Raw genomic sequence first — 27,406 nt, 5'->3', positions numbered from 1 at the left:
GTTTCTCAGCTGCCATATTTCCATCCTTAGCTCCTAGCTGTCCTCTGATTTTGAAGGACATGGATCAGGGCCCTTTAAATACAAAGTCACTTATCCAGTACCCACCATCCAGGGTGACTCAGTTGGCTACTCAGTTACCTATGTGGCCAGACCTCCTGCTAGCAACGGGACTATTCAGACGAATCGCTGTTACCAAATTCACATACAACTCAAATCCACACAGGACACACTGTGCTTCTCAACTCGGACCTCCTCATTCCATCCCACTCATGCTGTTTCTTTTACTCCTGGGCTCCTGACAAGCTGAGGCAATTACAGGCCAGCCAGGCTCTCCCAGACACCCAGGGCCAGAGATGATCAGGCCCTCCTCCAGTTTGGCACCTCCCCATCTGTGCCACTACCCATCAGTCCAAGTGATGGGTCATCAATTCAGAGTGTTCTGACTTCTCTGTGAATCTCATTTATCATGAAGTGTCTCCTGTTCTCTCTGACCCACTGAGATGCTGCCTCAACCCTGTATCCCTGTGGCCAGAACAGACAACGTGAGAGCGACTGGACTCCCGTGAGGCCATGACCAGATAAAGTCCCTAGAGTACGGGCAAAGGTTCAGGCCAGGGAAACAGAGATGGGAAACAACTTCTTACTTGTGGAATATGCTTGAAGAGGTTCAAGCTTTCCATCAGGTGAAACCCATTCCACCTATGGAAGGAGATGGGTGGGGGAAGAGAGGTACCGGATCAGGGTATGTGTGTCTCCTTCTGTGATCCAGGCCATCATGTTCCAGAAAAGGCTTCTCCCCGCCTCACCATGGTCACACTGGTACCACAGCTTTAAAAAATTTTTTTATCTTTGCCTGCAAGCGTCTTTGTTGTTGCCGTGCAGGCTTTTTCTAGTTGCGGAAAGCAGGTGACTTTGATTTCACTTGCTGACTTTGATCTCATCTGCACTCTGATGCAGACTCTTCATTGTGGGATTGACTCTTGCTCTCTAACTCATCCCAGGGATTAATTGTTTAGATCGTTCCTTGCTTTCCAAGGCCACCTTGCCTGAGACTTGCCTAGGAGTCTGTCCCAACTTCTCTCAGATCCAACTTTGGCTCTTAAGACCTCTGCGTGAATCAGAACCCTGGACCCCTCACTCTTCTGGAAGGAATGGGTGGTTGGCAGGTTGTGCTGAGTTAAAGATGCCTGTAGGGAATGTCTGGTTCCCATGCTGATGAGAAGGCTTGCAGCTGGAGATGAAGATTTGAGAGTCACTGCTGCAGTAACAGGGGCTTACCAGGTGGCACTAGTGGTAAAGAATCTGCCTGACAATGCAGAAGAGACACTGGTTCAATCCCTGAGTTGGGAAGATCCCCTGCAAGAGGGCATGGCAACCTACTCCAGTATTCTTGACTGGAGAATCCCATGAGCAGAGGAGCCTGGTGGGCTACAGTACAGGGGCTTGCAAAGAGTCAGACATGACTAAAGCGACTTAGCACACATGCCTGCATGCACCCTGCAGTACAGGTGGTAGTAGAAGTCAGGAGCGTGGATGAGCTGCCCAGACAGAGTGAGGATAAAGGATGAAGCCCCGAGGGGACCAACAGGAAAGGGTCAGGCGGAGAGGTGTCAGCACAGAGGACTGACAAGCTGGAGAAGCTTTGGCAAAATGAGGAGAGAGGAGCTCCACAGAAACTGAAGAAACTTCAAAGCAAATGCAGCTGAGCCATCGAGTGCAATGATGAACTCAACAGCTGGGAAGCTACCAGTTAGGATGAGTGGGTTCATGGTCTGGTGGGAGCTGAAGCAGGGTGAACTGTAGGTTCTGCCTGGTGACACAGACAACTCTGGCTGCCAAAGGGGTCTCTCAGTCTCTGTTGACTGGCTACCCTCCCCATCTTCTGTTTCCATTTATGTTTCTCTTAGCTGATACAACCAGATATGCTGCAAGTCTGGATCAATACAATAGTTTGGGATCCATTTTGGTACCACAGAAACTACTGGGTTCATACACGGTGCTATCTCTCAGTTAACCTCCAGGTTCTGAGTTTGCAAGCTAGTAAACACTTCAGCTGATTCAGCATAATATAAGTGGCTTTCACCGCAATGCTAGTGCCACATCGTCAACTCCATTGACAACAACTGGCTGGAGGGAGTAGCAGCCTCGGCCTCCCTCGCTCTCCATCTGGCCATAACCACCTCGTGCTTAAACTCGGCTAGCTTCACTAATTTTTTTTTGGCTGCGCGGCTTGAGAGATTTTTAATTCCCCCATCAGGGCTGGAACCAGGGCTCTGGGAAGTGAAACACGGAGTCCTGAGAAGGCAATGGCACCCCACTCCAGTACTCTTGCCTGGAAAATCCCATGGACGGAGGAGCCTGGTGGGCTGCAGGCCATGGGGTCGCTGAGGGTCGGACACGACTGAGCGACTTCACTTTCACTTTCATGCATTGGAGAAGGAAATGGCAACCCACTCCAGTGTTCTTGCCTGGAGAATCCCAGGGACGGGGGAGCCTGGTGGGCTGCTGTCTATGGGGTCGCACAATCGGATACGACTGAAGCGACTTAGCAGCAGCAACAAGCAGTGGATAGCCAGGGGATTTCCTTTTTTTTTTTCTTCTTCTTTTTTTGTCTTAAACTTCACTCATTTGTTCACTCATTTTTTTGGCCCCTTCTCTCTCCCCTCAACGGCTCAATTACTGAATAAAACATTTATTCCTTACATTCATACCACGTTTTCATGTTAATTTGCAAAGCACCTCACCCCATCCGCATCTCACAACACACTCTGGGAATTTCTAGGCTGGAAAGACAGTGGCGAGGCGCGCGCACCCCCTGCTGGTGCCCCGGCACGCTGCAGCCTTCCTGCCCTCCCGCCCGGCAGGAGCTCGAGAGGTGGCGGAGACGCGCGTACCCGCGCAGGGCTTCCTGGGAAATGTCTGGGGTGTAAGTGTCTCAGAACTACAAATTCCAGTACGCCCCGCGTGCAGCCGCGAAGAGGGCGCTGTCTGTTGATTCGAAATCTTTTGTCAGTGTCGTTAGGAATGACTCACAAGCTTGACTCAGTATTCACAGGAGGTTTTGGGAGAACATGATAGCTCTTCCGCCGGGTGTGCACGAACGGACTTGACTTCCGCGGCTTCCTCGAGCTCGCTCGGTGTGGCGAATCTGCCGTTGCGGCACGGTGGCTGGGCGCGCAAGGCCCGACGGGAAGCTTGTGGAATCTGCTGCGGGAAGAAGAACGCCAGGTTTCCTGGGCAGCCACAGTCATGGCAGCGACCGCCCCCAAGGCTGGGGGATCCGCACCTGAGGCGGCGGCTTCCGCCGAAGCTCCGCTGCAGTACAGCCTTCTTCTGCAGTACTTGGTGGGCGACAAGCGTCAGCCCCGGCTCCTGGAGCCTGGGAGCCTGGGCGGGATCCCGAGTCCAGCCAAGAGTGAGGAGCAGAAGATGATCGAGAGGGCGATGGAAAGCTGTGCCTTCAAGGCTGCATTGGCCTGCGTGGGAGGTGAGGCGGGGCCAAGGGCCCCTTGGGAGGCTGAGGGCTTGGGCTGCAGCGGGGTCCACTGCTCAGAAGACCACGCACCTAGGAGGCGAGGGGGCCCTGGGCCGCGACCTTGACCCACCCCCGCCTGTTAGTGAACTTGAGCAGCGCCTCCCTAGACCCCGAGGTTGGCTTTCGCCTCTGGAAATTCGATCAGAGAATCGGTCCTGGGTCGGGACCTGGGGATTATAAAATGGTTGACTTCATTCATTCATTCATTCGTTCGCTATAAAATAATTACTTTTCAGCAAATTATTACTGAGCAGCTGTCACGTGCCAGGCGGTGGAAAGACAGAATGAGAGACAAGAGCCTTGTTCTCATGAAGCTAATATTTTAACATATACAGAAAGGAGAGTGTTGAGAAGGAGGACAGTGCTGCAGACCTGGGGCGCAGCACTTGCAAAGGTCTGGCCGGAAGTGACTTCAGGCTAGAAAAAAACAGAAAAGCCAGTGAGCTCAGTGTGACTAGACAGCTGGAACGAGGGGGAAAGAAGTCTGGACTTGGCATGTTTTTGTTTTGTTTTTTAATCCTTTGAGGATTTGAGAATGTAGGCGTCCCTTCTGTGTGCTAAGAGGCTGATATTTGCAGGTGAGTTGAAGTCTCATTGAAATGAAAGGAAATTAAGAAACGAATATAGTGAGGGTGGAAACGTGAAGTTGAGCAGAAAGAAGAAAGATCTTTTTGTTTGGGAGAAGGCCACAAGAGGTGAGACTGGAGCTTGTGTCTTGAAGGATTAAGAGAATGAGGGTAGACAAAGAGAAATGGCATTTCAAGTTGGGGTGGAGTGGTGCCGGTTGAGCTTTTTGCCTGTAGGCATTAGGGCAGTCATTGATGGGTTTTTAGAGTTACCAAGAGCTTGATGACTCATGGTGGAGTGTGCAAAGGGAAGGAAAGTCAGTAGGCAGGGAGACCATATAGGGAATTTGCTAGACTGAAGCTCAGTGAGACATGGACTGGGTCTTTGTTCATCATTGTGTTCTACCCTAGATCTCTTACATATCTTATTGAAATAATGAGTGAGTCTTTGTAGGGCTCCAGGGTGGAAGTGATGAAGGCCCTAGGCTGGATGATAATTGTGGACTTAGTGTCACAGGAGGGAGCAGAGGAACAGCCTTAAGTGCGCCTGAAGTTTGGCGCGGGAGTGACTGAAGAACAGGAGCCGTGAGCTGGGAGGTCTGGAGGGGAGGTGTCCATGATTTCGTTGAACACATACTGACCTTGAGGTGGCGAGAGGACATCCATGTGGAAATGTCCAGCAGGCTCAGGAAGGTCAGCTGTGGACCACAGTGTGGCATTTGCCGTTTGGGAACTTTGTGACCCTAGGGAAGTTAGTTTACCTCTCTGAGCCTCAGTTTCTTCGACTACAGAAAGGAATGGAAAATGGTATCTACCTCACAGGATTACTGCAAGGAATAAGTAAGGCTGGGACAGTTAAGTGTCAATGATTGGTATATGGTACTTACGAAATGACTTTTATGAATGTCACCATTGTCAAGGGAGTGATTTGCAAAGTTGATACCTGAACTTGAGGGTTTACGTGTGAGAGTGTAGAGAGAGAAAGAGGGTTAAAGATGGAATCTTGAAGAATGTTAGAAAATGAAAGGAGGAAGAAATACAAAAAGAGTCAGAGAAGCAGCTGCCAACTAGATTGACCTTGGATTTTGTAATGTGGAAACCAGGCCAGTGGAGAGTTTCTGAGGCAAGAAGGGGACGGGGTATCCTCTTCACTGGCGGCCATCCAAAAGGTGCAATTTGAGTATGACCCTATTACAGTCATCTGAAAAACGTGCCAAGGAAATCTTCATCTCTGTTCATTTTTAGGATTTGTCTTGGGAGGTGCATTTGGGGTGTTCACCGCTGGCATCGATACCAACGTGGGCTTTGACCCTAAGGATCCTTACCGCACGCCGACAGCCAGAGAAGTTCTTAAAGACATGGGCCAGAGAGGAATGTCCTATGCCAAAAATTTTGCCATTGTGGGCGCCATGTTTTCTTGCACTGAATGTTTGGTAGAATCTGTAAGTGTCCCTGCCTCCTGAGAAAGCCTTGCCTGTTTCCATCCTGTGAGTTCTCAAGAGAAATACCCAGTGCTACTAGACAGCAGGTCAGAGGTGTCCGATACTCGCTAGATTCAGTTTCCATTAAATAGTCCCTAATGTACACTTGTGAATTTGTGATTTGGGCTTGCCTTATTTTTTGTTTTTATAGGCCAGAAGTTGGCTAATTATTTTTTTACTATTGCTTTTGGCTGCACCTCGTGGCTTGTAGTGTCTTAGTTCCCCAACCAGGGGTGGAACCCGGGCCCCTTGCAATGGAAGCAAGCATGGGGTCCTAAGGATTGGATCACCAGAGAATTCCTGGTTAATAATTTTAAAGAAGACTTACTGGGGAACCTGAGAAGAGATTCTGATTACTTCTCAAATGTGACACTTGGCTCAGCGCTTTGGTACCGTGTGCAGGAAGCATTTGTGAACACGTTCAAATTTTAGGAATTATACTTTTGAAAGAAAAAAAGATAGGTTTCCTTTGGGGAGGGACTAAATTAGCCAGCTAAAAACCCTGTCTTTTTTCCTTAGTTTCCTTGTCTGGCTTGTTTCTTTGGCTCTGAACTGCTCTTCTCCACCCACAGTACCGGGGAAAATCAGATTGGAAGAACAGTGTCATTAGTGGCTGCATCACTGGAGGAGCCATTGGTTTCAGAGGTTAGTAAACAATTCTCACATGCTTTTCTTTGTGGCCTTGGACAACATGCTGAAGTTGAGATTTCCAAACACATGAGTGTTCCAATGACAGCTCAAGGCATATGTGGAACTTGATATTCTCCTCTCCTGACAAGTAAATCACATTTTCTGTGTTAACTCAATTTTGGAAACTTCTAGTATCTAGATCAGGGTTTCTGATCCTTGGCATTGATGACATTTTGGACCAGAGGAGTGTTTGCTGGCCCAGGGGAGTTTTGTTCCTGGCCTCTCCCCACTAGATGCCAGTAGCACCCCCTAGTGGTGACAAGTAGAAGTGTTTCCAGTGTACCTTGGGGGACAAATCAGTCAGTTCAGTCGCGTCCAACTCTTTGTGACCCTATGAACCGCAGCACGCCAGGACCCCCTGTCCATCACCAACTTCCGGAGTCCACTCAAACCCATGTCCATTGAGTCGGTGATGCCATCCAGCCATCTCATCCTCTGTCGTCCCCTCCTCCTCCCGCCCCCAATCCCTCCCAGTATTAGGGTCTTCTCCAGTGAGTCCTCTACACATGAGGTGGCCAAAGTATTGAAGTTTCAGCTTCAACACCGGTCCTTCCAATGAACACCCCGGGCTGATCTCCTTTAGGATGGACTGGTTGGATCTTCTTTAGAAAAGGCAGAGGAACAGAGATCAAATTGCCAACATTAGCTGGATCATCAAAAAAGCAAGAGAGTTCCAGAAAAACATCTATTTCTGCTTTATTGACTATGCCAAAGCCTTTGACTGTGTGGATCACAATAAACTGTGAAAAATTCTGAAAGAAACGGGCATACCAGACCATCTGACCTACCTCTTGAGAAACCTGTATGCAGGTCAGGAAGCAACAGTTAGAACTGAACATGGAACAACAGACTGGTTCCAAATAGGAAAAGGAGTACTTCAGGCTGTATATTGTCACCCTGCTTATTTAACTTATATGCAGACTACATCATGAGAAACGCTAGGGGACAAATAGCCCCAGGTGAAACCCATGGAGAACTATATCTATCTTAGAATAAAGAACTGTCCCCATATTGAACATATGGGAAGAACTCATAATAATAAGTAATCTCTGGAATGTGTTGCTCTGCAGGATAGAACAGAAGCATAGCTGGACCCCATTCAGCCCTGGGAAGCCCGTTTGTCCAAACAGCAAGCTCTGCTTAACTTTCAGCTCCACGCATTTCAAACAGGCATCTTTCTTCATACTGTGCAGTAGTCATTTTAATTCTATATATAAGTTCTCACAGTAATGTTTTTGCAGTTTAGGGTTCTTAGATCTTCACCCTTTGAAAGCCAAATATAGGTATCCTAGAAATGTTGGATTATCTACTGTAAGCAACCAAGAAACTGGTTCCCTGCCACTTCTCCCTGTTGGCGTATCTATCAAGAGTGCAGAGCAGGGCGTCAGTGACTTAACTTCCCCAACAGTGTCTGTCACTGGGCCACTCTCCATCTGCTGTGCCCAGACCTACCCAAAGCAAAAAGGCTGTTTTCTCATTTTCTGAAAGGCAGGATGATTTTCTGTCATTAAAACCTGATTCTCCTCCTCACACAGCCATTTGTGATTTATGGCGTAACTTCTTTGGTCTTCCCATCTCTCAGCCTTGTCAGGGCCTTTGAGAGGCTCAGCTCCCTCTGGGATTGCTTTGATCACCTTCCCAGGAATTTATTCCATAAACAAATCAGAGTAACAGGCCATATGCTTTCACTTGATTCCAAGGGCTGGTTCTGTTAACCACTTTCCTGCCTGTGAGGAGCTGTTTTCACGAGACTAGAAATCGCAGTTCTTTGGAATGAGAAACTTAAACGAACATACAGTTAGATAAAAGCACACTGGATCAGCTCGTGTGCACAGCCTCACTGAAGTCTTCCAGCTCTGCTATGCTGAACGACTGAGAACATGTTCACCAGCTTCTTTACATCTCTAAGTACCCAGACTCTTCCTGAGTGCAGCTTGACCCAGCGTCTCTCACCACAGGTAATGTCATTTGTGTTTGCTTTACAGCTGGCTTGAAGGCTGGGGTCATCGGCTGTGGAGGTTTCGCTGCTTTCTCCGCTGCGATTGACTATTACCTACGGTGAGAACACTGGTGTCCGGCAAGGACAATGGCAGCCCAAGATCAAGGCTGCTCTGTGGAGGGCAGTTTCTGCACCACTCCAGGGCACTTGCTTCAGAGACTGAAGACATTTGTTTTCTCTCACATAGTTGGTATTGTGAGGGAGCCGCCTGGCTACAACCGGCTACCTCTGAGCAGCCATGCTGTCTGCACCTGGACTCGAGCCAGTCTGTGCAGGGTAGATGCCATGCCAGACTCTCTCTTTTGGGCAGTCAAGGAGTCAGCGTGTAGACCTGTAGGAACTGAGTCCCACAAAGGTTCAGCCCGAAGCCTGTGGTGCTGTGGGGATGGAGGGGACTTGACCCACGCCTGCAGCCACCCATCTCAGACCTCAGGGCAGGGCCGAGTGGAGCCGTGCCGTCCGACCGGTTGTGTCATTTTGTTGAGTGCCCTGCTATCCTTGTTATATAGATGTATGTGTATAAGTATTTATATTACAGTTCAGAAGTTTGGCTTATTTTTATTTTCAAATTCCACAACTCCCCAAAATAGTACCAGGTGGCCCAAAGATTGAACATCCAAAGAGAAAGCATGAGCCAGCTCCTGAGAAGTCTGGGAATGCTCGACTCCCAGGGTCCGCAGAGCAGCGTTATCCTCACTGAGATTGCTGCAGTGGCCCAGCCTTCCGCTGAAGAAGCCTGGCCTAACCGTGTCCTAGGACGCAGTGACATTCCACGCGTAACCCTGCTGGCCTCGTCTGCGAAACCCTCGGGCTGGCCGGTGGGAACGCCCGCAGTCTGAGCCACATGTGGGTGTTCTGCCCTGACCATCCGCCCAGGCCCGCCTCAAGGACAGACTGTGAGGGTTGTGTTGCTGTGGTCATCCTGATGACCCAGTTCCAGCAGCCGCTGGTTACAACCAGACTGTGTTCAGGAGCTGCTCACCAGCACCCTGTTCCTCTGATGTCAGGGGTTTGTTCCTTACTTAAACATTGGTGTTTTTGACTTGACCTGGTAGCCTTTCTCTGACAGTAGCAGCTCAGCCTAATTGTGTGCTATACACAAAAAAAACGCCCTTTTACAATCGGGACGTGCTGCAGATGCTGCGTTGCTCTGGTGCCTTGGTGGTGGGGTGAAGATGAACTTAAGACCAGCAGGGAGCACGGTGGGGGCCTGTAATTCCAGCCGCCTGCAGCCAGTGGTCTTGTCTCCTTTATCCCATAGAGTCATTCCTGTGCCTTTTTTGGCTGTCTCCCCCACTGTGGGCTGTCTTCTAAACCTTAACCAGAACTCAGACTCAGCTGAACCATCTAGACATCCTGAGTGTGTGTGTGTGTGTGTGTGTACATGAGTGATGATGTCAAGCCCAGCTGGTAACACCTTCCTCTGGCCTTGTCTGCTGTTGCCTTTGGAATGAGCATGAGCTAGTGCACAAGGCTCGTGCCCTTCTCAGGGGGAGGAGGTGGAGTAGTTCTATAGAATGCCTGTCCCAGTCTCGGTCAAGAGGCTTCACTGCTGCTAGGCTGCCTGGAGAATCCTCACAGGTCTGAGAACAAATGTTGGAGTGGGTCCTCCACTGTCCCTAAACAAGGCACCTGTAAGCAGTTAGAGCAAGCGCAGACACTCTTACCTGCCACCTGTCAGCAGTGCCAGAAGCCTGGCGTCTACAATCCAGTCTAGCGCATGGGGTCAAACGACCAAGAACAAGCACCGCTGCCCTCGAGACTGCCTTGGGAATGACGAGTCCTGGGCTGTCAGTAGCCGTCAGTTCAATAAGCCAAGCATTGTCCACTCTGACTATTCAGTCAGGAGAGGAGATGAATAGTTTCCTGTTTTAGATGGCTAAGGAGGCAGTATGAGCTCATAAACCAAACACCAATTTTCAGAGACATCTGTTCCCGATCTCCAGAATAAACACAGTGTCCAATGGCTGAGGCTGGTGGGAGCCGACATTAACCCCGCTAGCTCTCCTGAGGGAGGCTGGGACCTCTAGAGGATCCAGCCTCCCCAACAGAGATTAGGCCAGCAGGCTGCCCCAAAGACCTGCAATTTCCAAGGAAATTGTAGAGATGTTTGCATAAAATAAACTCCACTTGAATAGACAACTTCCTGCCATCTCTGAGGCATATTGATGGCCAGGTCTCTGGTGGGGCATTTGTATTTTCATGAAAAGAACTGGCTGGTGACAGCTGCGGGCATTTGTGAAAGAGCAAGGCGAGGGCGTGGGCTCATCTCCCAAACTGCCATGGTCCCCACAGGCCGAAGGGACGCACCAGGGGGAGTTCACTAGTAAGGAGATTCTTGGAAACTCACATCTGGATGCAGCTGGAAGAGTTAAATATTTAGATTGGTGATCTTCCCTGGACTCCTGGGAACACAAACGTCCACACCGCAGGGCTGAGTTGTGTGCAAATATCAGGGCTTTGCAGGTTTTTTTTTTTTTATTAACATTTTCCTCTCACGTGGCTTACATCAATTTATAATAATCTACATAAGTTGAAACAGAACATAGACCAAAGAAAAATATATCCTTACCAACTTATGAAAGTCAAATATTAATGAAGGGTCCCATCATACCTGTAACAGCACAACACCGGCAGCCCGCAGCCATCGCCAGCAAGGACAGGTGTGTGGATTCCTGTAGCCTGTCTGTGGGCTCCTGTCGGCACAGCCTGCCCTGCTGGGCACAATGGCTGGGATTCTGTACAGTCCCTGTCGCTCAGGAGAACCCATGGGCTGTTCCTCAGCGCAGCTTAGTCCAGGTCTGGTACCCACCCCTCCTGGTTCTGGGGGTCGTTGATAAATATGCTGAGCCTTTCCCATTTCTCAGCCCTTCCAGCCTTCCTCCCATTCTCATCACCTAAGAGGTTGGGGGGCTGCAGTAGCTACCTGACGCTGAAGGTGGGAGGCACCTGTTAGGGGCTGTAAATAGCTCTAGGTGGGGCTCCAATTCATTCCAGTTAGGGGCTGTGGAAGCAAGAACCTTCCAGGCCACCTGCCGGCTCCCGAGTGTCGAGCAGGCTCCAGGGATGGTCAGACATGGGGGATGTTCAGACTGCAGCATTCTTTCTCCACCTGTGGCCCAAGCCCTTCATCTTAGGGAGTGGGGCTCCTCGCTCAGCTGCTTAGCAGGCAGCCAGGGCGTCAGTACCTCTCTCCTCTTGGGCATCTATCCTCCGATGTGCACAGAATGTGTACCGTTCTGCCCACGCCGGGGCCACAGGTGTAAACGAGACAAGAACGGGGCCTTCCTTTCACTGAGCCGGTACTAAGGCTTCAGGGCCCCAAACCCTTCTTTAAAACCGCCCTGAGCTCAAGCTATGGGGAGCTCTTCTCCCCAACCCCCAGGGCTTGGAATCTAGTCTCAGGAGAGCCAGGGAGCCCTGTCCTGTAGCTCCAGCCCCTGCTGCCAGGGCTGTCTCCTCCCAGGTGAACTGCTGGAGGCTGGCAGCGCTGCTCAGGAGAGAAGAAACTGCACATTGCAGGCGCTTCTCTCCTTTCCAGTACTGAGCAGCGGCCCTCAACATGGGGATAGGACCCTGCGGATGAGTCGAGCATCCACCACCAGGGTCCCCTGCAAAACCCAGTCCCGAGACAGGCAGGTACCTGGCACACCCCAACTCCTAGAGTTCCCCCGAGTTCACCCACCAGGCTGCGTTCAGAAGCCAGGGGCAGGAGGCAGCACCATGACGGCTGGCTACTGCTGGACCGCGCCTGACTTTCCCAGGCCCTGGGGCGCACGTGGCCGTGGGGGCTGCCCCATGGCAGTGCTTGGCTGTGGAGTGTGTAACGTCTAAGGCAAAGGTACCACGAGGTATGGGAGGCACCAGGAAGGGCTAGCCCTCTCGGACGGAGCCTGCCTGTTTCGAGACGTCTGCTTCAGCCCTCGTGGTTGCCCTCCCAGAAGCCTGGCTCCACCAGAAAAGCCGCCATGACAACTCCTTGCTCCCAGCCCAGGATGCCCAGCACTCCCTGGCACTCCTCTCAACAGCCCACTTGCTCTGTCTCCTTGGCAACCTGACTCTCCCACCTCCCCCGATTCTTTCCTGACCCTCTAGCTGCCTTAACAGCAGGTCTCTGGTGAGTCTCTACACTCAAAATAGAACAGCAGGAGAAAAACTGAAAAGCAGGAGAAGAAACAGTCAAAGGCGCCTCACGGGGATTGGAGACAGAACAGACACACCCCAGAAACGGAGGTTCTCAGGTGGAAAAAATCCCAGCAATCTGCTCTCCAGCCTGTGCTGAGCCGAGGATCAGTGCGAGTCTGTCTCCTTGTCCAACATTTGCACAGGCAGCAAGGCGGACAGGCGCGCCTCCACAGGTGGGGGGCGGCAGCATCGGACCGGTTGCCCCCCGCCACCGCTGCCCAAGGCCGCCTCAGAACTTTCGAGGTGATGGGTCAAAAACCAAAGCTGCAAATGCATGCAGGCAGGCTTGGGGCGGGGCGGGGCGGGGGGAGGATGGGGCAGAGGAAGACCGAGGGGAGGCCGCCAGGAGACTGCGATCTGGGAGCAGGGCCAAGAGAGGCGAAGCTGGCAGCAGTTACAGAGCGCAAAATAAAAGCCTTTGGACCGGACTCAGGAGGAAAGAAAGTGTTGGAGGAAATCAAAGAACAAAGCAGGCTGCCTGTGTGCCCACACCGGGTCGGCCACTACCTTTTCTGCATGACAAATAGACGTAAAACAATTCCCGAACAGCACGGAGCATTAGACACGACTAGAGGAACGGAGGGCAGAGCCGGGGTGCGTGGCGGGGCCGGGGCCGGGTCGGCTGGCTTTGTACAAGGTGGCACAAAAGATACACGTCTTCCAGTTCTTGGAAATCTGTGTCCCTTGGAGTGTGGAGCGCTGGGTTTGGGAGTTCTCTATTGCAGTCCTTCAAGTCTGGGTTGGGTCCCTGGCTGGAGAGGCTGGCTCGGAGCTGCCCTCCCACAGCCGCTCCCACCTCGGGCTACACGTCAGTGGAGAAGTACAGTGTGTTCCGCTTCAGTTCTGCGAAGGAGACGGGAGGATGCTGCAGGTAGTAGAGGAGGACCTGGACCTGTGGGGAGACAGGGGAGACTGAGGCTGGGGTCCTCACCCCGAGGGCTTCCTCCGACCCGCTGAAAAGACACGCTGTCTGGCCTGGGCTCCTGTGGCTCCCTGCTTCCCCTCTGGCTGGCTCCAGCCACTTACCCTTCCCTGGAAGCCCAGGTGTGGCTGCCCGTTTGTGGCAGTAGGGGGTGATGCAGGGCAGAGGGCAGGGTGTCCAGGGCCACTTCCCCAACCTCAGTCCTGTTCCAGACCAGACCCTGCCCTGGGTCTCACCGGGCTCCCCCCAACTTCCACACATGAGGGCAAGGCCCCAGATTTTCCTGACACCCCTGGGTTTGCTTCCCGAGGCTCAGGCAGCTCCTGGGACTGCAACCAGTATCTGGGACACCCATCCTCTGGGCTCTTGGTCCAGATGCCTACTTTTTAGCAGGACCATCCAGAGCCCTGACTCCTTGGTGGCATCCTACAGATCCATCAGCCCCGCTGCTCAGGATAGGAGGCGGGTAGGAGTCCACCACTCAGGGGGGGCTCGTTTGACCCCTGCACCTGCCACAGGCCCGTGCAGCATGGAGGTACCTGCGCCATGACATCGTGAGACCAGATGTCGGCAGCCGATGTGAGGTGTGCTTTGCTCTCCACTTCCGAGGGTCTCAGTAACGTGGGGCCAAACACGGTAGCCAGGTTGTGAAGGGACATTTTGTTGACGGGCTCCTTCTCAGCAACCCTGAAAGGGACGGGAGGGGCGGAAACACAAGTCACGTCTGGCCGCCACGTGGAGCTCCAGACCCTTGGCTAATATTGCTCCTGGGAGGATTCCCCGAGGGGGTCACTAGCCCGCCCTCTCCTGAAGGTAGAGACTGCTCCGTGAGGAGGGGACTCAGCCAAGGGCCCATGTTCCCAGCTACGTTCCAGTACATTCCACTGACAGATTCCCAGCTCCTGGGCCACCCCCTGAACTGATGGTAAACTGCGAGAGCCAGAAGGACCCACTCCAACTCTCCCTTGCCTCAGAGAGACTATTACAGGCCCAAGAACTTTCCCTGTAATAACTCATGCTTGTCACAAGCAAGCCTTTGGGTAGGTAACAGTTTCATCCCCCCTGGAGAGATGAAGAAACCAGAGTACAGAGAGGTCAAATGGCCTGCCCAAGGTGACCCAGCAGGTGGCAGAGCAGGGATCCGAACCCAAGAGGTCTGCTTCCTGAGCCCATGCTCTTCCCCACCCTGTGCGCTGTCCACAATCAGCCCAGCCGTGGAGAGGGGCCCAGAGGAGGAGTCCCAGGGGGCGGAGGCCAAAGGCCAGAGGCTCTGCCTGCTGCGCTGTGGCAGGAACATCCCTCGTCACAGATGGAGCCCAGGGCCTGTCCTCCCAAGCTTTTCCAGAAGGGTCTGCCTCCTGGGATCCCGGAGCTGCCTCCTGGATCCTCCTCTGCTTCTCTTGCATGATCAGCCAGATGTCTGTAGCTTATTTCCCGAGTGACAGCAGGGGCTGCCATCTGGGGCTGGTGTCCAGCAGGCTCGGTACCACCCAACACATCAGAGACCCTGCACCTCCCCCCGATCCCAGGCAATGTTTTGGGGTGAGACCCAGCCGCCCCAGGCAGCACCTCTGACCCCAACTCCCACTGCAGCATCACCCCACCCTCCAGGCAGGAGCCGTGGATGCGCCTGCTGAGCGCCTTGGAAACGAGCAAACACTGCCATGCCAGGAGGCAGCTGTGCAGCTGGCCCTGCCCCTCACCAAACACACACACACACACGCACGCCAGGCGCCCAGATGTGGGAACAGACTGTGCCCGGTTCCCAGGGTGGAAAACCTAATGAATTTTCCTCCCCACTCCTCTGTGTGTCCTCCCCACAGTGCTCGCCAAACTATCTGGGGATTGGTTGGGACCTTGGTCCCAGCCAAACCAGAGGGAAAATGTCTCATAATGGGAAAAACAAGACGGCAGCCCAGGCGTTCCCAGGTCTCCGCTGGCCCTCCAGAGCCTGGCCTGGCCTGGCCAAGCCGCCACCGGGGGCCTGAGGGCTCAGAGCCCCTCACCGGGGTGCCCTGGTCCTGGATGGCAAGTGGATTTAAGGGACGCCTGGGGACGTCTCCTCCCCACTCACACCTGGGGCCAGTCCTGGGCTCCAAAGTGAGTGACGAGGTCACAGTCAGGGCTAGCTTCCGTTCCTAACTTAGGTGGTGTCAGCTTTGGCAGCTCTTGGTTTGACCGGACTGTGGAAGGGGCAGAGCAGAAGGTGGGATGGACCCCAGTTTAGGATCTGGGAGATGTGGACTCCAAGGGCAGAGCTACTGGTAAACCCCAGCAAGTCCCCATCGAGCTGGGGACTCAGATTCCCTACCTGTTTGATGAGGTGTGGGTCAAGACCAGTGGGCTTCAGGCTTTTCGGACTGTGACCCATAATAACACACACGCTTTACACGATCATCCAGCACACGCAACCAGAGTAACTGAACAGAACAACATGCACGCTTGCCCTCTGCAGTGCACCCTGGGGCTGTCTCTCCTACTCTGTTTAAAAAATGCTAAGTGGACTGAGTGGCCTACTGACTGGAAACTCCACCTACAGTCCTTGGCTCTAGCCCTGCCTCTCTAACTGTTCTATGGCCAATATTTGAGGTGGCCCCTGGGATCCAAATATTTCTCCAAACAGAAGAATCTGAATGCCAAGAATCTGAAGGGCAAACTCTCACCTGGCTGCGGTGGCCCAGAAGAGACCAGCACCCACAAGGAGGTGCCCAGGATGTGGCTTCCCAGGGCACGTGTCCTGCCCAGCTGGAGCCTGCCCCCCCTCCACCCCCCGGACTGGGCAGGGCCCCTGCCCATTACCTTTTCAAGTGTTCCAGCAGGAATAGGAAGGTGATGAGGTTGGGGTCGGGCAGGGAGCGGAGCAGATGCATCATGCAGTTCTCCTTGGCAGCAGGATCTGACAGGGCTGCAGGGACACGAGGGGTTGGGGTGGGGCTGGGCTCCGGGCGGGGAGGCCTTGGCCAGCACCCTGGGGTCAGGAGGCTGCGGGACCCTGGGGTCAGGAGGCTGAGGGACTCTGGGGGGAAAGCCTGGGCTGCTAGGGGTCAGGGGGGCAGACCCAGCAGGGATGGGGCTGGTATTTTCCCAGGGGTGGGCTATTAACAGGCTTCTGCAGGAGGCCCCACTCATGACCTGGAACCCAGCCAGGAGGCGGGCAGGTGGGGAGCAGACACCCTTCTTCCCTGCAGGGTGTGGGCCTGTGGGGCTGGAGCCACTCCACCCCTGGTCTGTAAGGATACAAGGATGCCCCTGGCGTCAATGTTCTTTTTTTTCGGCTGCGCCACTCGGCTTGCAGGATCTTGGTTCTCCAACCAGGGATGGAAACCAGGCCCTGGACAGTGAGGGGCACAGAGCCCTAACCACTGGACCACCAGGGAATTAACTCCCTAAATGTTCTCTTTTTAAAGCACTTCTGATGCCAGAGCCTGCCAGCGGCCCGCCTTCCGCTGGCTCTTCATTCCACTGACTGGCCCAAAAGAAGGCAAGGCAGGAGGGATGCGCCCAGGCCTGGATCTGGCCCAGCTTGCGGGGAGGCCACAGTCCTGCCAGGCAGGGCCCTTGGCTTCCTCCCAACCCTGGGCATGGGTCAGAGAAGAGAGCGCGCTCTTCTGGAAGGCTCGGTACCGCCGTGTCGAGTGCACTCCAGGCTCGCTTCTCCCTGGGCCTGGACCCCACACCCTTGGGGCAGATTTCCCTGGTCCTAGGGCTTCTAAACAAGGAGGTCAGCGTCCAAGGAGGAAGCACAGAGGGCAGCCCCGAGGAGAGATGGGCAGGGGTAGAGTGGGCCCAGCCTCTGGAGCACCAGAAGGCCATGTGGGCCCAAGGCACAGAGCAGATGGACATGCCAGGTGGGGGGTGGGCAGGTGGGCACAGATATCTCATTCTCTCTGCTGGTCAGGGAGGCCTGGCTCAGCCTAACCCTCAGACCCCCGCCGCTGCTCACCGATGCCCTCCATGAAGGCGGGATACAGTCGGTCCGTGAGGAGGGGCTCGGGCAGCTCCCGGAAGTAGAGCTTGAGGGTGCCGGCAATGGCGTTGATGTCCATGTCGCTCAGCATCAGGAGGATGTCCTTGTTATCTGTGGGGGCGGCGGGAGGGCAGGGGCTGTGCTGGCTGAGCCACCTCCCACCCCCATGCAGCCCTCAGCGGGACAGGGAGCCCCGATCTGTCCCCCCATCCACCTGAGACAGCCTGCTTGGGGCATGCACCCCCAACCCACTCTGTCTCTGGTCTGGTCTCCCCAGCAAAGGCAGGATGTAGGTAGTGCCCACAGGTGGTCTGTGACTCAGCTCCGTGGGGGAGAAGGGGAGGGGAGCACAGTTCACCATCCAGAGTCCTGGAGCCACATTCACACCGCGTGTCACATGCCCCCCTTCCAGCTGCAGTCTCCCCGCCGCTAAGCCCCTCTCTGGAAGGCACTGCGCATTTTTATGCCTAAAATCATGTTCTGACAAAGCCTTGGCTTCCAGGTGGCATAGAGGAGCCATGTGCCAGCCTGTCCCCAGCTTACCCCCCCACCCCCAGGTTCCCTGAACATGTCTGCTTGGCAGCTGCCTGGAGACACCCACCAGACCCCCTCTCAGCTCCCACAGGATCAGCACTGCCCAGCCAGTTCAGGGGTCCTGACTGCTAGCAATGCTGTTGCTGCAGCCTGAATGGCAAGATGGGGGAAAGAACCAGAAAGGTCAGGCCCTCCCACCGAGGGGCTCAGTCAAAGTGAAAGGTAGCAGCGCCTCTCCCAAAGGGCACTGGGGAACCGCAGAAGGTGGGGGTGCCAGAGCCAGCCAGCCCGGCTGAAAGCTCTTTAGTTTCCCTGCAGCCTGGGAGGCCAGCAACAAAGCCAGGAACACAGACTCTGGAGTCAGCAAGATCCGAGTTTAAATCAGGCTCAAAGCTTATGAACTGAGTAATCCTGAGCAAGGTACTTGGCCTTTCTGAGGCTCTGCTTCCTTATCTGTAGCAACGGAGGCAAGACTGGAGGGCAACGGATTACATGAGAAAATGCAGGGCAGGCCCATGTCACAAGGACTCAGCAATGGTCCACCCCATGCCATGCCGGGCCAGAGTGTACAGTCCAAGGCTCCTCTGCCATCGGCTAGTCAGGGTCTTTCCATGGAGAAGCCTCCTGCTTTCGTTACGCTCTCCCACCAGCTCTAGGAACCTGCCGGAGCGCCCCCTCCCCACAACCACCGGGCTGGGCCTCCCAGACTCACTGGCATCAAAGACGGCCTTCAGTGCCTGGATGTCTGTGGCCACCCCTGATATCCGGTAGATGCCAACTTCCTCGATGCCCCGCTTCTCCACCTCCTCCACACACTGCCGCACGATGTAGGGCACCTTGGAGCGCTCCCGCCTGGGGGTGGGGGTGGGGTAAGGATGTGAGGGGAGGGAGGGGAAGGGGGCCCCCAGTGATCCCTGCATGCAGCCCCTCCCTCTCTGCAAACCGTGGCCTTGGAGCGTTTTGGCCTCTGGTATCAGGAGATGGGGGACAAGGAAAGGGCTGAGAAAGAGGCCATGCTGCCACCCACCACCCGCCGCCACAGCCCACCCCAGGCCTGGGTGCTGAGGGACAGCAGGGGCAAAGGCAGGAAGTTTTAGGAGATCAAAGCCTGAAGTAAGAGCTTTCCTCAGAACAGAGGGTTCATATTTAAATACTAAGGGGGACCCAGTGGGTCACCTACAGAGCAGGGTGGGCCAGACCCTGAAGACAAAGGGAGGGGAGGGGGCTGAAGGATGCCTTCTCCTGGGGGGCAGCCACTTCTGGATTCCAGCCAGCCGCTGCCACACCAAGACATAGATGTACATCTGTCATATCTCCCCACTTATTACAGGATGCTGAGGATCTGGGGTTTTCACGTGCAACCTCCCAGTGTCTTTAAGTGCTGGCTCATTTATTTCTAAAGCACTGTGTGAGGCAGGGAACACACTTCTGCTGGCCACTTTTGCCCATCCAAGTGGCCGTTGTGACTACTGAACTGGAGGGTGACTGCTGGCGTGCCAGACATGGGTGGGGGGCCTGGAAGGCAGGGGCCCTGGAGAGCGGGGCTGGCAGGGACCCCAGACGCAGCACCTACTTGGTCACCACGCTGATCTTCACACCGAAGACGCCGCTCTGCTTTTTGGAGGGGGTCCTCTTCAGGCTCATGTCTCGGCTAGTGAATTTCATGGAGAATTCCACTTTGATCTGGTTGGGGGCAAGGCAGGCACAACCCCCCAGGGCATGAGTGCCCAAGGAGTGCCCCCCAACACAGGGGCCCCCCAGGACTGCACCCGGGGGCTCCCTGAAACACTCACAGGGTGGGAATGGGAAGGGTGCAGGTAGAGGAGAGGGGGGAGGGGCTGGATGAAGGGGGCAGGGGGTGGGTGGGTTGGGGGAGGGACAGCACCCCAGGGCACCAGCCAGAGGCTCGGCCGCCCACCCACTGTGCAGACACTTCCAGTCTCGCCCGACTCACCCCATTCATCTCAATCACATCGGTGTGCCAGTTCTTGGTTTCTACAGTTTGTGGATCCAGCTGCAGAGAAAGAAAGAGAAGGTGAGAAAGAGAGAGAGGTAACAGCAGAGACCAAACCAGAGCACCTCCCTGCTCCTCAGGCTCAGACGTTGGCTAAAAGTTCAGGAAGATGGAACTGGGGGCTGATGCTCATCTTGACATCAGTCCTTCAGAGGCTCCACGCCCCAGGTCCTTCCTGCCCGTTAGTGAAGGATTCCCCCAACTCTGGGAAGGAGGTGGGGTGCGCTCTTAGACGCATTCATCCATCACCTCTCATTCACTCCTGACCCTGCCCTGGGAGAGGTGTACTATCACCCCATTTCACGGATGCACAAACTAAGGCTCACAGTCTATCAGAAACTTGCTCAACTGCCTGTATTGGGGTCAGGAACGCTGCGGGCACAGCCCATGTACCTGGAGGTGGTAAACAGGAGGCGGTGCCACGCAGAAGTAAAGAAGAGCCCTGGGTCTGAACCCCAGCTCAGCCACTTCTGGCCGGGTGACCTTGGGAAGTTTCTACCTTGCTAAGCCTCATTTGTTTGGTCTGTTCATTGCCAGTAAAGACCCTGCCTTGCTGGATTATTGTGAAGACTCATTGAGATAACAGGTAAGTGGCTGGTCTCCCAGGAAGCAAACACGCTGTAGAGGGGGCCCCCAAACTGGGCAGGAGCCCCAGGGAGGTGGAGATGGCAGGGGAGGCCCAGAGGTATCCCTCGCAGGTGACCAAACAGGGCTCGTTCCTCTGGCTCAGGGGCCTTCGAATGTTTTTCCTTGTCCATCCATAAACTGACTTGGAAAAACAATGTACACCCTGGCACATTTTTAAGTCAACATCTGAATATTTCCAAATCAAGTTTAAATAGCTGCAAAGAACATAATTTCCAGAATAATGTAAATATTTACATCTTGAAACAAAACTGTTACATCATTCTCTTAAATGTATTCAGTGGAATCCAAAAGCCATAGTGATTTGATACTCACCATCATCCATTTAAAAAACACATAAACAAGTTCTCTTTCCCTCGTAGAAACCTGTAACATTCCTTTTTCTCCTTGATTTTGTGTTTCTAGTCTATTTCACCCAAAGAATTATGCCCTCGTTTGTGTTTTTCTTTTTTAAAGTCTTTTATTCTTCACCCTATTATATTTTGCTTCAACGAAAACATCTGTGTAAATACAAACGAGAAATTTCCTGAAACCACAAGGCTCCAAATGTTCAAAACATATTCTGGATTCACTATTACAATGATCAGCAGTATGTAACAAAAAATTTAACCAACATATTCAAAATTTTAATAAACATTCAGCAGCAAAGTACCATTTTGGTGGAGCTACATCTCTTAATGAGATTGGGTAGAGTGCTTTTTCTGTTTTAGTTCATGTATGTACATGCATATTATTTTTTGCTAGGGTGAAATGGGGTTTCAGTTCAATACTTTTATTTTTTTGGTTTGGTTTTTTAAGATGTAAAAGATGAAACATCTGCTCACATAAAACAGATGGGGCTCAAAATAGTTTTTTGGGTTTTTTGTGGCCGCATTGTACAGCATGCAGGATCCTAGTTCCCAGACCAGGGACTGAACGCCCCCTTCCTGCAGTGGAAGCACAGTCTTCATTTCTGGACCACCAGGGAAGTCCTTTTTTTCCTTTCGTTTTTGAAAATAGTTTCATTATAGCAATGTTTGCATTTCTTTAACCTCTTTCCTCGGTGTTTGCTTTAAATTGCATATTATCAATATTTATTTTAAATGGTCTCTCAGCTGACAATTCTGCCACTTTGGTGGAAACAAAAAACCGGAAATTACGTGATTTGTGAAAGGATCAGAAACCCAGCCTTTTGAGTCTTTTACCTTCTCAACTCCCACATCAACATTTTAAGGGGCCCCCCTGTTGTCACGGAGGGGCCCTGGGAGCCCTGGGCAGGGGTCTCCAGGGGGCCTTGGGCTCCTCTGCAGAGCAAGGGGTGGGGTAAGGCCATTCGCTGGTGAGTCACTTTTGGGGCAGCAGCACTTACGGGAGCTGAGGATCTGCAAGCTGATTCTCTTAGAATGCTCCTGCCCTCGTACCCCTGGATGACTCCCACCCCCAGGGCCTATATAGCATAGTCTGAACACTTCTGTTCTAACAGGCCCCTCACTAGAGTCTGGGTCCGCCCAGCGTGGCCTGGGCCCTGGGGCTTCTAACAGCTCGAGGTATTGGTAAGTCTTCTCCCCATCTTCTATCACCACATACCTGCTGGGGATGGGGGCACCTAAGCCTGCAATGGGGTCTGGGGGCCTGCATCTGAGCCCAGGCCCTGCCTCCGGCTGGCAGTCCCCTGCCCGGAGAAGGGAGGAAGTGGAGAACAGGACAGACGGAGAGCCGTGTGGAGAGGACCGAGCATCTCCTCAAACATGCAAAGGAAGAGTGCGGGGCTCACTGGCTGGCTGCTGCCCCAGCCCTCTATTCTGGAAGGCCCCTGGAACCTCCCTCCCCTAACCTTTATGTCCCACAGCCTGTGGCACGGGCTGCCCCTGACAGCTTCTTTGTCGCCTCCAGAATGCCAGGTCTTGGACACAGAGCCTCAGGGCATCCCCAGCCCTGTCCTCCATCAGTGACCACCTGGAGCAGAGAGATCTCCACTGCCCTCTGCCGGCGGAGGCGGCTGCTGCCCTTGGGGGACACACTCTGGAACAACCACCCCCTTCTCATGTAGGTCTCTCCTGGCATCAGCGTAAACCTCAAGTCAATTCCGTGGTCCTGGCCCCTAGGGCCCCTCCCCTGCCCTAGCTCCCCCGGGGTTGGACCTGAAGTGGCATGAGGACACAGCCCAGGCGGGGAAAGTGCAAGGACTGAGAATAAGACTGATCTGGGTCAAAATGTCCACTCTTCTACTCAACTGTGCGAATCTGGGCAGGTCACTTAACTGGAACCTCAGTTTCCCCACGGTGGGGCAGGGTGTCCACACCTGCCTCAGTGTTGCTATGGAAAACAGTAACACTGACCGGATATGTTGTAAGCATTTCCTGTAAGTCTGGCTCCAGGACAAACCCCTTACTTACAGCATCTTGCTCAATCATCAGGCCCATGAGGTACAAGTCCTCCTAGCTGTTTCCATTCTACAGATGAGAACACTGAGGCTTTAAAAGAATGAGGAGTATGCCCACTGCCACATGTCTAGGAAGTGAGAGCTGGCGTGCAAATTCAAGTCTCCCTGACTCAGCTTGGCTAGACCTGCAAGGTCTCATGTACAGCACCCAGCCTGGCGCCTTCGCCTCTGGCAGCTGCTGTGATCAGTGTTTATCTGGAAGGGAGACATGAGGCCTCCACCGTCTGGCACCACAGGCTGACCTGGGGGCTGGCAGGTCGTCTCCAGTACGATTCTTTCATTCCTTCCCTCCCCCTCGCTTCTGTTCCAAATGCCAAGTAGCAACCCCACGTGTTCCTGGAAGCATCTGAGACAGGACCTTCGCAAGCCTGATGCGAAGGCTTAGTCCCAGCCCTGTTTCTTCCCGAGAGCCCTCTCAGGTTAACTCCAGGCCTCAGGGATGCTCACTCCCCTCTGCCTCCCTGCCACACTACCACCCTGTCCCCTGGACCGTTTGCTGTTGCTGCAGTCTGTCCCAGGCCAGGTCTGGGTAAGGTGGCACCGTCACGTTTCGCCGTGAGTCCCATCACCACCCTATTCCAGACTTCCCTCTGCAGGTGCGGCCCTGGCACCCGCGGTGGGGAGGGCGACCCAGCCCCTCAGCGCCCCGACAACGCAGCCCTGTCTCCTGGGAGGCCAGCACAACTCCAGAAATCAAGTCTATTTCAGGATGTCATTTAAATACAGAGAAGGGAGGGTGCGGAGTAGAGACGGACATGGCACATTTTCCAGAGAAATGATGCTGTCTGAACTGCTGTGGTTATTTATAACCCCTGGGAAAAGTGGACTTTGCTATTTCCTGATTAGATTAGTGCTGGGGGCGGAGGAGCCAGCCTCCTGGATGTCAGTGGATAGGAACATCGATGGCTCACCATCCAGTCCCAGCAGATAGGTGCCGTCCCCTCACCTGGGGACCAGGTACCAGGGGGACACTAGATCACCTGCGGGAACGAGACAGGCTGGGGAGATCCCCCATCAAAGAGCGCCTCCTTCACCACACAGGTCACAAAAATGCCACGGGCCCACCCCCAGGGAGCACAGGCAGGAGACAGAAGCAGGTCCCAGAACATCCTGGAGAACGTTACCAATGAGTGGCCGAACAGAGTCTCTGGGAGCGGCTCACCCATGTCCTTTCTGCCTTTGCCTTGAGACCTGGTGAGGTCTTGGCTGCATGTTCAGACCTCTCCCAAGGAGAACCTGCTGCCCTCTGGGACTGATATCCCCCAAAGAACCGCCATCCCCCAAGGGAACGCCGCATCCCAGGCAAGGTGTCTACAGAGTCTCCCAGAGAACCGGCAGGTGGCTGGGAGGCCACCTTCCCCTCTTGGCGTCAGCAGCCTCACGTTCAGGACAGGAAATGGGCTCCCCAGACTGGCAGGGGGCTCAGAGGAGGCTGCCCTGTGGGCACCCAAACCCCCTCCGGGTGGTGGGTGCCACCTTCATTTCAGAAATGCCCTCAGGGGTTAAGCCCTTCCTCCTGCCCGTTTCTCCCCAGCCTGGGACAGGAGACCCCCAAAGCCCTCCCTCTCTCTGGCTCGAGGGCTGTTCACGGCCATCTCCCAGTGCCTGGGAGGCATCAGTGAATTTGGGGGCCCCGTTCCTGCTCCCTCGAGTCAGAGTCCTTCTGACAGTGGGCACTGTCCCCCCACCATCCCACACTCCCTCCACCACGCAGCTCGCTCAACCCTCTCCTGGTGATTTCTGCTGCCGCCCCTTCCCCCACTCCTATCCCGGGCCTCACGTGGGCGCCTTTAATCCACGAGGAGGGGGCAGAGGAGGGGGGCGGTGAGCCGTCAGAACTGGCAGCTGCCATCCCAGCAGAGGGGGGCGCAGAGCAGCGGTGGTTACTTTGGCAGCTTACGTGGGGGGCTTGCAGGTGACAGGGGCCCCCACCTCCCTGCCTACAGCCCCGTGGCGCTGAGCCCCTTCCCTCAGCGTATCACTGTCATCTCCCCAGCACAAGCCCCACAAGTCCTGAGGAGCCCGCCTCCCTGGGCCCTCTCCCACCCTTTCTTTCACTGAGCACATGCTCTGCCCTCTGCACCCAGGGCCTGGCATCCGGGCCCTGTCCTGGGCGGTGGCGTGGACTTCACTCGAAGCCCAGAGTTGTTTTTAGGGCTACTGAAAATTAAGTGCAGTGACCCAGCATGGCCAAAGCTGTCACCCTCACAGGTGAACGGGACACTGAATAGAAAGCAGAGGCGGGACTTTCCCTGGCGATCCAGGGGTTAAGAATCCGCCTGCCAATGCAGGGGACACGGGTTCGATCCTGGTCCAGGAAGGTTCCACACACACCATGGGACAAGGAAGGCCACGTGCCACAACACTGAGCCCGCACACCTAGAGCCGTGCTCCACGTCAAGAGAAGCCACCACGAGACGCTGATGCGGCGCAATATAGAGTAGCCCCCGCTCACCACACCTAAGAAGGCCCACACGCAGCAACGAAAACCCAGTGCAGTCAAAATGAATAAACAACTTAACACACAGAAGGCAGAGGTGTGTGGCTGTGTCTTGGGGAACGGAGGCTGAGCGCTGGGTCGTGAAGACCAGGCCCTGAGCCAGGTGTGTTGTCTGATGGGCGTACACTTCCCGGGGCTCCTGGTCAGTGGCCACGGTGGCGGTCCTGGCTGGCCTTCCCCTGCCCTCCCCAAAGTGCATCCACACGCTCTGGGCTGGTCCTCCTGGGACACTGAAGCCAGCCTGTCATTGGGGCAGACCACAAGCGTGAGCGGCATGGGCTGGCAACAGGCCGAACAATGGCGCTGCAAAGAGCCTGCCTCCCTGCCCCCTCACCCCCCGGGAGGGCACTGGAGCTTCTGTCAACGTGGCCATTCGAGAGACACTTGCAGAGAGGCAGGGCGGAGCAGGAGGGGGGCGTTGGGCCTGCACCCTGCTGTGTTAGGGGGAGACCAGGGTCAGGCTCAGTAAACTCACCGTTTTCCCAGAGGCCAGGCCCCCCACCATAAGGCCAAGCAAGCTGTGTCCCCCTGCCCCCCGGCCCCGCCCTGCAGGGTGAGCTACTGACGGCTTGTGGCACCGGCATGAGGCCACTTGGCCTCTGCTCGCCTCCCCTCCCCCCAGAACTTTGAAGTTCCCAGAGGCCCACGTATGAAGGGGTCGGCAGCTCTGAATGTGGCTTTTATTGAAGCCAGGTTAGCACCCATGGTGACCCGCGTTTCAGGGCTCAGCCTGCCCTGCGCTGCCATCGAGCCCTCAGGCTGAAACTTGGAGTGGGCACATCTCTCCCCGAGCCTTGGGGCCCCGGCCTCCAATGCCCGCCCTGCCTGCAGACTTCACTCCAGAATGAGGCCTGTAACCAACAGCCAGGAAGCTGCCCCGCCCCAGCTCAGGGACACCAGCTGGGTCACTCTTAGGAAAAGGAACTGGTCAGGGCTAAATCAGGGCTTCCCAGGGGGCACTAGTAGTCAAGAACCCGCCTGCCAATGCAGGAAACATAAGAGATAAGAGTCCCATCCCTGGGCTGGGAAGATCCCCTGGAGGAGAGTATGGCAACCTACTCCAGTATTCTTGCCTGGAGAATCCCATGGACAGAGGAGCCTGGGGGGCTACAGTCCAGGGGGTCACAAGAGTAAGGACACGACTGAAGCAACTGAACATGCACACACAGGGCTAAGGAAACACAGAGGCAGCCCCCAGCAGCTCTGTCTCCAAAGGGAAGGGGCCACCTTAGAGGTCAGAGTCCCAAGCAAGAGGCTCCCCGAGGTACATCCGGGGAGTGTCACGCTGCGGCCACAGAGAGGACAAGGGCTTCTGGGACTGCTGTGGGCTCAGGGGCCTGCCTCTGGACTTGGAGCGGTTTGGTAAGAATTACGAAAAGTCCTCCTCTGAAACTGACCTCATCCTCTCTGCCCCTCCATGAACACTGTCTGGGCACAGAGCCTGCTGGTGGGAACGAGGCACAGCAATCCCCCAGCCTGTGCCCACTCTGAGGGGCCCCTTGGTGGATTCTCCCCAGGTCCTCCCCACTTGCAGGCTCAGCTTGCGAGGTGGGGCTCCACACCTCCGGAAGCTCCCCACCCAGGGCACACAGCCTTGATCCCGATGGGGCTCTGTGACCAACCAGGACAATGAAGAAACGGCCAAAAACTCAAGTGAGCCCTGGGTTGCACAGGGGCATGAGCGGTGAAAGCACTTCCTGCACTAAGCCACTCATGGGACCTCATCATGTCACCCTCTAAGCCTATCAGCATCTTGGGAATTATCACATCGAGAGATAAGAATGATGTCTGGAACTCAGTACATGCTCAAAACGTGTCTGCATCACTAAAATTGGGCTTAACCTCCCCAGTGGCTTCCCACCACACTTAGATTAAAAGCCCAGCTCCTCCGAGGCCGCTGCCCACTCTGTCCAAGGTCATTTCTATGCTCCATGCAGCCTCTCTCT

The 27,406-nt window shown here is 54.6% G+C and overlaps 2 protein-coding genes across 13 annotated transcripts in view; one reads left to right on the top strand and one right to left on the bottom strand.

Annotated features, from left to right (window-relative positions):
- Positions 1-3,070: 3,070 nt before the first annotated feature.
- On the top strand, positions 3,071-9,318 carry TIMM22 (translocase of inner mitochondrial membrane 22). Of its 7 annotated transcripts, none has more exons than XM_070772796.1 (4): positions 3,071-3,487; positions 5,347-5,543; positions 6,102-6,227; positions 7,973-8,240. In XM_070772796.1, exons 1-4 carry the CDS (start codon positions 3,250-3,252, stop codon positions 7,985-7,987), a joined length of 576 nt encoding a protein of 191 aa, XP_070628897.1. In that variant the 5' UTR covers positions 3,071-3,249; the 3' UTR covers positions 7,988-8,240. The 7 variants fall into 7 exon arrangements, with proteins under 7 accessions (XP_070628897.1, XP_070628896.1, XP_070628898.1 ...); XM_070772795.1 differs by lacking the exon at positions 7,973-8,240 and adding an exon at positions 7,343-7,802; XM_070772797.1 differs by lacking the exon at positions 7,973-8,240 and adding an exon at positions 6,747-7,333 and having other exon boundaries at positions 3,072-3,487.
- A 1,392-nt stretch (positions 9,319-10,710) lies between these two features.
- ABR (ABR activator of RhoGEF and GTPase) overlaps positions 10,711-27,406 on the bottom strand; it is a 188,644-nt gene continuing 171,948 nt past the window's right edge. For all 6 annotated transcript variants that reach the window (XM_070772792.1, XM_070772793.1, XM_019981205.2 and 3 more), the window contains 7 exons: positions 19,834-19,893; positions 19,453-19,562; positions 18,592-18,731; positions 17,322-17,456; positions 16,178-16,283; positions 13,918-14,065; positions 10,711-13,348 (listed from right to left, as the gene is read on the bottom strand). In XM_070772792.1, coding sequence (XP_070628893.1) covers positions 13,259-13,348; positions 13,918-14,065; positions 16,178-16,283; positions 17,322-17,456; positions 18,592-18,731; positions 19,453-19,562; positions 19,834-19,893 — 789 coding nt within the window. In that variant the 3' untranslated portion in view covers positions 10,711-13,258. The remainder of the gene's footprint in view (positions 13,349-13,917; positions 14,066-16,177; positions 16,284-17,321; positions 17,457-18,591; positions 18,732-19,452; positions 19,563-19,833; positions 19,894-27,406) is intronic.

This window comes from Bos indicus, chromosome 19 (genome assembly GCF_029378745.1).
Source record: "Bos indicus isolate NIAB-ARS_2022 breed Sahiwal x Tharparkar chromosome 19, NIAB-ARS_B.indTharparkar_mat_pri_1.0, whole genome shotgun sequence".
Classification (NCBI taxonomy): Eukaryota; Metazoa; Chordata; class Mammalia; order Artiodactyla; family Bovidae; genus Bos; species Bos indicus.
Note: the sequence above shows the minus strand (reverse complement) of the source record. Positions and strands in the feature narration are given on the sequence as shown.

Excerpts from the sequence above, each read along its gene's own strand:
- TIMM22 (XM_019981208.2), top strand. The coding sequence starts at position 3,250 with ATGGCAGCGACCGCCCCCAAGGCTGGGGGATCCGCACCTGAGGCGGCG. Across the intron at positions 3,488-5,346 it reads TGCATTGGCCTGCGTGGGAG|GATTTGTCTTGGGAGGTGCA; the intron begins GTGAGGCGGGGC and ends GTTCATTTTTAG. Across the intron at positions 6,228-8,257 it reads AGGAGCCATTGGTTTCAGAG|CTGGCTTGAAGGCTGGGGTC; the intron begins GTTAGTAAACAA and ends TTTGCTTTACAG.